The 12,101-nt window shown below is 29.5% G+C and overlaps 2 protein-coding genes across 2 annotated transcripts; one reads left to right on the forward strand and one right to left on the reverse strand.

The window, feature by feature from the left end:
• Positions 1-342: 342 nt before the first annotated feature.
• Positions 343-2,772, reverse strand: LOC145194516 (large ribosomal subunit protein eL14-like). Its single transcript, XM_080072180.2, has 4 exons — positions 2,692-2,772; positions 2,492-2,593; positions 569-817; positions 343-422 (listed from the first exon to the last, which is right to left on the reverse strand). Exons 1-4 carry the CDS (start codon positions 2,692-2,694, stop codon positions 375-377), a joined length of 402 nt encoding a protein of 133 aa, XP_079928306.2. The 5' UTR covers positions 2,695-2,772; the 3' UTR covers positions 343-374.
• A 62-nt stretch (positions 2,773-2,834) lies between these two features.
• Positions 2,835-4,865, forward strand: LOC145194198 (ubiquitin-conjugating enzyme E2 variant 2-like). The gene is made up of 5 exons (XM_080071828.2): positions 2,835-2,982; positions 3,771-3,907; positions 4,066-4,188; positions 4,273-4,352; positions 4,612-4,865. Exons 1-5 carry the CDS (start codon positions 2,964-2,966, stop codon positions 4,670-4,672), a joined length of 420 nt encoding a protein of 139 aa, XP_079927954.2. The 5' UTR covers positions 2,835-2,963; the 3' UTR covers positions 4,673-4,865.
• The last annotated feature ends 7,236 nt before the right edge of the window (positions 4,866-12,101 follow it).

Here is a 12,101-nt window from a genome sequence, read left to right on the forward strand (position 1 = left end):
TACTGTTGTAAAAAAAAAAAAAACTAAAAAATCACCATAAATCCCCTAACTGTATAGTCAACCCTTCGCTTTTTACTACAGGGTCTGCTTTTTACTACAGGGTCTACTTTTTAAACAGGATTTTATAAGCGCAATTTTAGTGACATTCAACTTTCATATATGAATTGTAAATAGTGGTAGACCGCAACTAGTATTGCAATTAAATAAAACTAGTATTGTAGTAATTGGCATTGAGTCCCTCTTAAATTGACAGGTAGCAGATTTAAACAATGTGCCTTAACGGTGAAATCTTATCTCAGGTCAACTTCACTACACACACAGGAGAACTTCAAAAAAGTGACATTTTTAAGGTATAATTTATCTTTCGAAAGATTTTACTTTTTCTTCAACTTTTTAACAACAGCATTGATTTTGCGGTTTTTCTATAAGAAAAATTTTTAATGTAAAAAAGAATAACTTTTTTTAATTACAATCCTAGAAAATCATGTGTCCAAAGGTAACAGTACTGAAGTTATCATTTTACAAAATTGATAGGCAATTATTTAATAAAATATAAAAAGAAACTTACTCTTTGTTTCTCAACTTTACTCTTAAATCTATCAAAGTCATTTAAGCTAGATTTAGCAACTCTTCTTTTTAGTTTTGCACTCCATGCTGTTTTTTCCCATTTTGTGTTTATCTCATTTTTTTCATATTGTTTGCGCACAGCACCACTTCTTGCACCAAGTGGAATATCAATCTTTAAGTCAGTTAAACTTAAGTCTTTGAAACGCATAACCTGACGAGGAACACCATTAACTGGATTTTCGACAATTCCCTTTAAAAAAAATTTAACCATAACAGTCACAAAAGATCAAAGTAAAAGCCAAAAGTTTAGTGATAAACTGCACATTCAGATTCCTTTCTTACAATCATAATAATCATAGGTGTCCTAAGGTATCAATCATCATAAGTGCATACTAATTTTAAAAACATTTCAGGAGGCTTCCAACCATTACAAAACCCAAGATTGTAATTGTATTTTCCTACCTGTTATCTTTGGGCACTTGGGAACGAATGACTATCTATCAAAATTGTTAGCCATTAGCTATTATGTGCCTTTTATTATCATTATCTACTTTAGAATAGAATTATTCAGAATGTCATCAATATCAAATTTAGAAAATAGTAAACCAAACTCTTTGTAATTAGAATTTGATCATGCACCTATCAGATTCCTTGTTAACAATCATTCCTTTCATAGGTGTCCTAAGGTATAAGTCATCATTAGTGCTTAATAACCAAAGTTGAAACTTTAGAATTTGTAGAAATTATCAGGAGGCTTCCAACCATTACAAACTTTAATTGCAACTGTATTTTCCTTCCATCATAGTCTTGGCACTTGGGAACGAATGAAAAACAATCGAAATATGTTAACCATTAGCTATTATGTGCCAATACTTCATCTTTAATATGTAAGTTAACTCAACAAATAGAATGCGGTAAAATATTCATAAGATAAATCTGGTTTGAACATTTGAAATATTAAGGTCTGAACATTGGAAAATGTTAGGAGGCTTCCAACTATTACAAAATTAGAGATTGCAATTGTATTTTTCCTTCCATTATCATTATATGGGCACTTGGGAACGAATGACTAACTATCAAAACTGTTAACCATTAGCTATTATGTGCCAATGTAAAAAATTAAAATCTCTTTTTACAATATGCTATTGCAGTTTAGTATGTGTGTATATATATATATGAACATGATCAGTAACAACTATAACTAGTAATACTGATCATAATTCAATCATAAATACTAATCATAATTACAATAATAGGTTATTTAAATAATTTACTTCAGAGAATAGATATTCGTAAGTAACAGTACTTGACTGCAATGAACTCTTAGTAATATCTATAGTTGTGCTGAAATTTGAATTTGCATTATATAGTTTTTAAAAGTTTGATCTACAAGAATATGAATTAGGTATTATATCTTAAAGAAATCAAAAATATCAATTAAGTTACAAAACTGAAAATGAAATAATGAATAAAATGTTTTGTAAGATTCTCTTCTCTTGTATTTTATATCCTTTCAAAAATTTTTGATTAACTTTGCTCATTTAAAACTAACTCGCAATTTTCAGCATTGTGGTCACCCTAAAAAAATTCTGCTTTAAGATAGAGTAAATGTGGCTAAGAGAATCTAGGTCTGTTAAGAACTGAAAGTATTCTTTAGAGAAAAACATGGATAAAAGTAAAAATTTGGAATTGAAGAGCAATTTACTCTCATACCTCGTGTCTTTAGCTCACATCATCGCTTCCTATAAAATGTTGTAGTTTTATTTTGTTTGCTGGTGTATTGACATACTTGAGGGACACATTTCTTCTGTTTTAAAACTTTAACAGTAATGCTAACATATTTCCCAATGGCACTTTTAAAGGAATACCTTACACATTAATGTTAACGCAAGTTTTAGTTTAAGAAAGTTCAAAGAGAACTTACCCTGTTCAAGTCGACTATATCTGCAATGACAACAAGTTTTCCTTGGTGTTTTCCTATGTTTACCAAGGCTACTCGACCAGCCTCAACGAATCTCGTATAGACCTAAACATATTCCAGTAAAAGATCCATAAGAGCAACTGCAATGCAAAGTTAAACGCTTAACGCAATCAAAATAAGTTAAAACGTGCTATATAACCAACCATTTTGCGTTCTGTGCTCGATCAAAAAGACTCGCGTGTATAAAAGAAAGATGGTCGTTGGTTTTTTTTTTTTTTTAATTTACCTCCGGAAAATTTATAATTTAGCTGAAAAAACACTAATGCGGGGGTAATGAGATTGCATTATCAAATCCAGACCGTAGCAATAGTTTAAATCCGCAAAATAAACCTCCTAAACTATTCCTTGTATACATATGACGGGAATAAAAATGTTTTAAAAAGACGGGCGCTATAGGTGTTGTGTCCGATAAGAAATGGCGTCAAATATTGAAGGTACGAAGCTAAATTTAATTTTTCATATTCTAAAATATATTACATACATTGTAATTTTATTTAGAAGAAACACGAAATTTATAGAAAATCTTAGAAATTCATTTGAAATACCAAGTAAAATTCTATTGAATCTTTGTATTTTTTTTTATCATTAAGTACTTTGCTATGTTAGTCATCAAGTATTCGAATGGTGATACTATTAGCATTCTAGGTGACTAAGGCTAAGTTCACATCCAGTCTATGAATGCATTTACAAGTTAGTTAATAAAACTGTTGAAGTGGTTTAATAAGTTTATTGGTAATATAACTTATAAAACAGAATAATAAAATGACTATTTTATCAATAGAATACTTTTAGGATTAGAGCAGTTAAAATACATTTTGTTCTTATAGCATTTATTGTTTAAATGTTTTGATTTTTTAACTCTGATTTTCAAAGGGTCAAAAGTAGTAAGATAAAACCAATAAGGCACAGACATATGTACACACACGCACACACACGCACACACCCACAGATGTATATACATAGACATACATACATGCTTGCATGCATGCATACATACATACATACATACATACATACATACATACATACATACATACATACATACATACATACGTACATACATACATACATACATACATAATCAAAGAACTTGCAATCTATTTTAAATTAATCCAAAGAATTCAAAATAGAATACTTGCTGCAGGCTGCTTTGTTTTAAATTTTGTAAAAATATTTTAATAAAATTAGGTATAAATAGTGATCAAATCTTATTTTTCTTTAGTTCCTCGTAATTTTCGCTTGTTGGAGGAACTTGAAGAAGGTCAAAAGGGAGGTGATGGTACTGTTAGCTGGGGCTTAGAAACTGATGATGATATGGACTTAGTTCGCTGGACAGGAATGATTCTTGGACCACCAAGAGTATTTTTTTACGTAGCTCTAAAAATGTTGATAATTGACTTTTGTGCATTAAAAAATCTTTTTTTTTTTTTTTTACTGAACTATATTTTCTATAGTTTTATCATTATAAATTGATGTAAAAAAGTTCATTAAAAAGAAAATAATTTTTGTTGATCTAGACATGTTATGAGAACCGTATATACAATTTGAATATTCGATGTGGAAGTCGATATCCAAATGAGCGTCCAACTTGTACTTTTACTACTAAAATTAACATGAATGGTGTAGATAACAATGGCAATGTATATATTTTTAATTAGATTCATTCTCTGTCATTTAAATTTTATATAAGTGTAATTTAACTTTAAGTTGCGTTAATTTTTTAGCTGGATGCTAGAATTTTACCTGTATTATCAAAATGGCAAAGGTCGTATACAATTAAACATCTATTGACTGAGTTGCGCAGGTAAGAATATGAAATAAAAATTCATGAAATTGCAAAAATGTTTGGTGGTCTGTTTATTTTTCAATATAATTAGTTTTATTTTTATTTTTCTATTCCTATGATATTTTTCGACATCAGCTTAAATTTTAAACTTTTCATATTTTTGTTATATTCATTAAGTGTTTTTATAATTAAAAAAATTTATTAAGGTTTCTGTGCTTATTCTTAATAAACATGGATTGTGTATAAATTAAAGATACTAAATATTTTTATTTTTAAGGGCAATGACATTAAAAGAAAACGCTAAGCTGGCACAGCCTCCAGAAGGTTCAAAATATTAATTGATGAGATCAATGCAATCATTTACTTATGTTTTGAGATGGTGCAACCATTGTCAAATTTTGAAATGATTTGTACTTTGTACTGCTGATTTTTTAACTGTTTCTTTATTCTTTATGATATTTTCCATAAAACAGCATTATGGTTGAAGAAGGCGATATATGTTATCGTGAATAAATAATTTTTTTTGTAATATATTGACTTTCAACTCCTTTCAATTATCAAAACATGTTTTAAGTTAAATATTCTTTAATAAAAGTGAAATCGTCTCTTTGAAAGTATTTAAATATACTGTGACGTGCAAAAGTTTCTGACCAGTGACACTTCGTATTCTAGTTTATTTAAAAAAAAGACTAATGATTTATAATCATTATGATATGTCAGTATGCGATATAGAAAACAAAATAATATAGCAATGTAATATTATTTATGTTTGCGAATGTGTTTGTTATTGTGACTTTTATATTTTCATGTGCAAAAGTGTCTAGCGACGATATGCTTTGACGCGGTAGGACGTTCAAAGATGCATTTCCTAATAATAGCGCCTTGAATGCTTACATTTCGTTCATAGAAGGTTGTGATTGCACAAACATGGCTAGACATTCGCAAATCCAAAATCGTGAGAAAGTAATAAAATTTTCTTTTTAAGGAAAATCTAATGAAATTGCTTCACTTTATTGATTGGTAAATCAGCCTTGAACGATATAATTGCAAAAAAAACTGTTGCAGATATTAAGCACCGGCGGTAAAAAAATTTCGATATAATGCGATAAAATGCATTACCGTCTTCTGTAACGAGAAAACGGTAAAATGCGTAATACGCAATTTTACCGCACACGATAAAATTGCTTATTATCACTGATCTCAAAATATAACTGGATAGCGTATACTAAAAAATTTTTTGAAGCTAGTTTTGGCCTCCCGAGATGGCGGCGGAATTAAGGAATGGTGATATGAAAATTAAAAAACTGATGATAATCAAGTTTTATATCTTAAGCTCAAATATTGATAAATATGTAATCTAATAAAAATCTAGTTTTTTTGTTTAACAAAAGGTTTTTTTCATAAAAATAACGGAATATTACATATTTACATAAATTTCAAATTTAAATATTTTTTTATTTAACAAAACATATTCTTACAATAAGTTGCTCTATATTAACTTTCTGTTTTTCGTTTTTTAGAATAAATATAATAAAATAAAAATTCTCAATAAAACTAAGTACAAATTTTAATTTTAATTTGCTTAAATTAAGTTTGTTTAATAAAAGTAAAGAAAAAGTATTAGTTTGCTTATGCAGAAATCTCAAGTTTCAAATAGTTAGCATTTGTTTTATAATTTATGTACCTTTTAGTTCTTAACTACCCAATGCTGTGTGCTAGAAGGTTAATAACACAACAGCATGGTAGGCAGCTGATTTTATTTTTAAGATAAAATGTTTTTTAGGCATTAGTTCATCAGATAGGCACTAAAAAAATTATAAATGCTGCATGAACTATTAGCTGAGCTCTGTGATTACACACAACTCAGAGGTTTCTTCTAGAGTTATTATATATATATATATATATATATATATATATATATATATATATATATATATATATATATATATATATATATATATATATATATATATATATATATATGTATGTATGTATGTATATATATATATATATATATATATATATATATATATATATATATATCATATCATATCATAAAAATATTTTTGATTGGTTTTTGAATAGGATAAGTTTTATTAACTGCTTCCTAAGCTTTTTTCCAGTTACTTTGGCAGTTTGTTTTTTACCTAGGTGATAAAGATATATTTTTGCATAGTTTTTTGAAATAAGTTTAATCAGTGCAAATAAATGGTAATCAGTTATAGCTGAGTCAAACATATGAGAAGTTTGTTCATTAAATATTTTTGAGCAATCAACTGATTTCAAAACAGCACTAGAAATGCCATTTTGAATTCCTATTTCATTTGGAAGGTGGCCATTTATTGAGGCAAGCAACCTTTGGAAACATCTTTCAGTTTCTTTGCATATGATAGCAACACTTTTAGTTGGTTTAATTAAACCTCCTCTGTCTTTGAATTTTAAAAAACTGCTTTGTTCAAAATGATAAGAAAGTACTAATGCATTCCAATATTTAATGCAGATAGTTTATTGTAAATTTACGTATCAAAAATTTTTTGATAAGATACATAATGTTGATAATGTTTGATAACATACAAAATATATGTCATCAAAACATTCCCTTAATGATTTGTTTTGAATAACAAGTTAAAAACAATTTACTCAATTATTGAGAGCTGAAATATTACAAAGCATAATATATAAGTAAAATAACATATATTAGAAAATAATACTTTGTTCTTAATATTTTTATTAAATACTATATCCATTAATTACATATATGTATTAAACAATCCTAGAAGGAACCCCTGAGTTGTGTGTACTCACAGCACTCAGCTAATAGTTCATGCAGCATGTAAATATCTGGTATCTTGCTACAAAAATTGAAAATATAAAATTTGTCAAAATTGTAAGTAGACACCACTGCCGCTTACCATACAGTCATGTTATCAACCTTCTAGCACACTGCATTGGGTAACTAAGAACTAAAAGGTACATAGATTATGCATAAATATTATTTAATCGTAAAGTATATCGAATATTTTGTACCTTAGTATCAAAATAATTACTTTAATCATCTGATTTTTTTTTGAAAATCATTTCATTTCGTTAAAATCGTTAAAACTTTATTTCATAGTCTAGTTTTTCTTTCAAAACTCTATTTATTTTTTTTAATATTTCTGTAAAAAGCCTTATAAAATGTACATAGATCACCGCTAAGAGCTCCGATCGCCGCCATCTTGGGAGGCCAATTTTGGCTTCAATTTTTGTTGAAAAAGGTAATTGAATACGCTATCCAGTTATATTTTGAGATCAGTGCTTATTACGCATTTTACCGTTTTCTTATTACAGAAGACGGGAAAATTGCGTAAAATCGGTAATATTGCGTGAAAATGCGTAATAGCGGGAAAAATCGGAAATTCCGATAATTTGTGATAAAAGTTAATAAACTCGGTAATTATTATGGTAAAATAGCGTAAAAAATTACTTTGTTTTTATCAAGCCAGATAGTTGTTAAATAATTAATTACCTTCTAAAATCAAATTAGCCTCCTAGCTTGATTAAAATCAAGAAAGACTACCAGTCTCAAAGTTCTTACTTCAGTGATCTAATTAGTATACCAAAGCCACTACCAAACGAGACCATCTTCAAGAAACTATGTCTCTTTGGAATTATTTTACCAAGCTCGACAGAGAAGAGGATAACATCTCTGGCTCTGGCAAGAAATCAGGATTTGCTGAGTGCAAATAAGTGATTAACCCTTTCATGAGCTGGGTTGTTTTATAACAACAAATAAACTAAGCTTCCCCTATTCAAATGGTGCATTCTAACCGATTGAAAACGATATTATTTTAAAAATGAGAGTTGAAAAAGTCTACTTTAACATTTCATAGTACTGCTGTCATTTTGTAGATGATTTTTTTTGGGTTATGTTAGTTATGGAAAAATAATTGGTGAATGAAAGGGTTAAGCTGTCTCAAGGTTGCACCAGTGGAGTTAAAGCTCACTTAAAGTGAGTGTTCTACTCTTACTGTAGTTTAGTATTTTTTTAAGTCGCAGTAATTTTGCGTAAATGCGGTAAAATGCACAAAAACTTGAATTTTTGATTAATATGCGACATTTTTTTATGAAAAAAATTAATTCTGAATTACTAAAAACACATCAATGTGCCTTGTGGTTCATGTATTTATTTTTTATAAACTATCTACTACTGAAAAATTGTAATTTGCATCCTTTTTAACATTTATAACTTGGCTATTTTCTTTTAGATTCTGCCACCCACTATCTTTTTACCAGATTTAAAAAGCTGATAATGAAAATAAAGAGGCTGATAAGTCCAGTACCATAAGAGGATATTTGCAACATTTTAACTTTTCTGACAGAATGTAAGCAATGCTCTGATTCCTGGTCTTCTGAAAAACAGGTGACCATGCATAAAGTTTAAAAAGACATATAAATTCTCCACTTGTTTGGCAAAAAACCGTAAATGATGTTGAAGAGCGTGACCCTCAAGTTGCAGAGTGCCTACAAAACTTCATCGAATTTTTGAGAAAGTCTACCAAATAATGGCCATGGAGTCAAATATTATAATGTGGGTTCTCTTCTGTACTCATGAGGCTTGAATGTGAAAAGTATGTAGTAACCTTACCTGAAAAGAATGATAAAACTTTTGAATATTGGAAGCAAAATAAAAAAGAGTCACCTTTGCTAGCTGGTCTGAACAGAAGTTACTTGGCTCTGTAATTTCCGCTTCATCAGAAAGAATGTTTTTAGTAGGAGGTAGGACAGATACAGATTTTAGGCATTATGCAAAACCAGAAAACACAAGCTATGTTAGTTTTTTATAAGTCAAAATTAAACAAAGGTTCCTTCTAACTTCAAAGATTGGGAAAAAACTTATGAAGAAGAGCCATATGACTTACCACATGTCACACAACCAACTGAGAAGACTCACCAACAGGGAAGGTCACAAAGTCAAACTAAAACTAAAAAAAGATTTGAACCTAAAAAAGGTTTCTCCAAGCCAAATATCATAAACTGAAACTGGTCCTGAATCTGGAGAGTAACAACAGCTGCAGCTAGACATTCAGGAGAGTCAAGGACTTAGATCAACAAGAAGGGTATGAAAGAACTCTAAGTGAAGACCAAACTCAAAGTCTCTTATTTGTTTATTCCAATGACACTTCAACGAAGATAAAGTGGTAGTAGTACTAGCCAAAAAGTAAAATTAATTAATCTAATGAAGTCGAATAGGAAAGGGAATGAGAAAAAAAGTACAGAGAATCTGAGTTTGCAAATATTTTATTAGAGACAGATGATGATATATCTGATGATTAACTTTTTATCAATAACTTGTTTGTAATCAAAAAAAAAGGTGGTAAATTGTTATAAAAAGCGGCGAAAAGTGATAAATGCGGTATTTTGCGTATTACGCATTTTCACGCAAAATTACCGCGGTAATCACGCATTTTTATGCTTTTTACGCAGATTTACGCATTTTACGCAAATTTACGAATTTTAACCGACGGTAAGGTAACGCCGATGCTTAGTAGATATGGTTTAAAAGATCGTCCACGTAGTGAAAGACCAAGAAAAATATCCAAAAAAAGTAGATGCATCATTAAACGCAAATCACCTGTGAATATCAAGAAAACTGCTGCCGAAATAGCACGCGAAGCTAAAGGATGAAAACCTAGCTAATGTTATAGTCATAATACTGTGATACGAAGACTACATGATGTGGGGCTTTTTGGTCGTAAAAGCATTAAAAAAAAAAAAAAAAGTATTGAAGATGGTTAAATAAAGTTTGTCAGAGATCATCTAAATGGGAGAATCAAGCATTTGGAAAAAAAAAAAGTTATGGTCGACAATTTGTATGACGTCACAACGGTACCAGAAACAACATTTGGTACCAAACTCCAACTGTAAAACAGTGGAAGAAGTATGATGGTTTAGGGTGTTTTGTGTGCACAGGGGGTCGTTCCATCGGTCAAAGGGAAATATGAACACTGCTACTTACAAGGATATTTCAGAAAACCATTTGTTATCTTATTCAGAAGAAAAACACCCCAAACACACATCTTAGCTGTTTAGTGCATTAGCATTCTGCTTCAAATGTAAAATTTTTAAGCTCTCAACACCGGAACTAAATCCAATAGAACACTTATAAGAAATGCTAGATGATTAAGTTCGAAAGCAAATAATATTCAAATAAAGCCGTATTATTCAAGTCATTGAAGGAAGAATGGTGAAAAATTCCATCTACTAGTATTAATTGATTAATTCAGTTAATGCTACATCGTTGAGAAGCTTTTATCGCTGCAAAAAGTATGGTTACAAAATATTTAACTTAAGTCTATTATAGAACATGTGGTCTAATTTTTCTTCTAAAAAGTGCCGGAAAATTTTTCATATGTAAATATAATAATTACAATAATAATTTACAAACAGTAATAATATTATTTTGTTTCCTAATAACATATTTACATTATTTTGTTTGTAACTATGTTATTTTGTTTCCTACAAACATATCTCATACTAACATCTCGTGATAAAAAATCAGTTTTTTTTTTTTTTAAGTAAATAATAGTACGTAAAGCCAGTGGCCAGAAAATTTTGCGCGCCTCTGTATATAGGATCGCTTAAAGATAATATTTCCGCTTCTTTTACCTCGTTTGAGATAACTAATGAATCATATTTAAGACAACAATATTTATCTGCATAAAGCACATTGTGTTGCATCTTCTGTTCAACAAGCAGGGTTCGTTTCCTAAATTCAAGTGCTATTTTTAGCTGCATCACTAATGCAACGATCTTATTGCCTATATTTACAGCTGGCTTTTTAAATGACTTATAGAACGAAATACTTGAGTATAAACAGCGGTTTTGTGTTGTCAGACACATTTCATACATTTTACTTTCAGTTTGACCCGACTGTAGGCTTATAGTTCGACCTGAAGGTAGATATTTCTTTGAAGTACTGTGTTTATTGTAATGCGGCTCGCATGTAGGAAAAGATAGAAAATATTGTTTCATTTTCCTAACAGACCCCTCGGGAGTTGTTATTAGTAGGAGTGCTTGTGCCTCATGTCTGATCTAAAAAAACTTAATACTGCTATATCTTAAACCTTACATCTTGTTACATCTTATAACAAAGAAGAATTTCTTGCAGAAAATATTTAGCATGTAAGTTTTGCATAACCTTTTATTGGTTCCCCTGGGTTTTTTGAAAAAATTTTTACCGCATTCTAATAAATACTACAACTATTACAAATAAATTTCTGAACTTTGGCAAAAATAATTACGAAAAAGTACATTAAAAGTTTGTTAATGTGAATGACAACTTGGTTCAAATCAAATATATATCTTTTTCTAAAACTACTTTTGACTTCAATTTTCTTTTTTTTTTTAATCGTCTGACTTTTCTCATTATTTATTCTTCCTTTAATATTTAAATTTAACTACATCTACAATTAATAATGACAGAACTGCCCTTATAACTCATTTCCGGGTTTTTTGTGACATACAATTCTTGACCATAATACCTTAGATTTCACGAAGTATAAGAATGTTATGCATATCAATATTTTTCTACCCTTTTAATATTTTGAGAATCTTTACCAAAATAATGTTAACATATAACATGTCAAACACTGTTTTAATGCGAACGAAGCTTGAGGCTGTTTTCAATGGTGTGCTTGCAACTGGTCTCCTTATTTCTAGATGGATCTGCTGGAACCGAAACAAAACTTTTTTCATTTCACACGGTCGGTGGAGACCGCTGTAATA

This window comes from Hydra viridissima, unplaced genomic scaffold (genome assembly GCF_058129835.1).
Source record: "Hydra viridissima isolate aposymbiotic clone 2 unplaced genomic scaffold, HvirCarnegie_v1 scaffold_12, whole genome shotgun sequence".
Lineage (NCBI taxonomy): Eukaryota > Metazoa > Cnidaria > Hydrozoa > Anthoathecata > Hydridae > Hydra > Hydra viridissima.

What these genes read in the sequence shown, in the direction of transcription:
- LOC145194198 (XM_080071828.2), top strand. An exon ending in TGATTCTTGGACCACCAAGA is followed by an intron (nt 3,908 to 4,065) that starts GTATTTTTTTAC and finishes TTGTTGATCTAG; the next exon opens with ACATGTTATGAGAACCGTAT. An exon ending in GTGTAGATAACAATGGCAAT is followed by an intron (nt 4,189 to 4,272) that starts GTATATATTTTT and finishes TTAATTTTTTAG; the next exon opens with CTGGATGCTAGAATTTTACC.
- LOC145194516 (XM_080072180.2), bottom strand. An exon ending in ATATAGTCGACTTGAACAGG is followed by an intron (nt 818 to 2,491) that starts GTAAGTTCTCTT and finishes TTTTTTTTAAAG; the next exon opens with GGAATTGTCGAAAATCCAGT. An exon ending in GTAAAGTTGAGAAACAAAGA is followed by an intron (nt 423 to 568) that starts GTAAGTTTCTTT and finishes TTTTTCTTATAG; the next exon opens with AAAAACCGCAAAATCAATGC.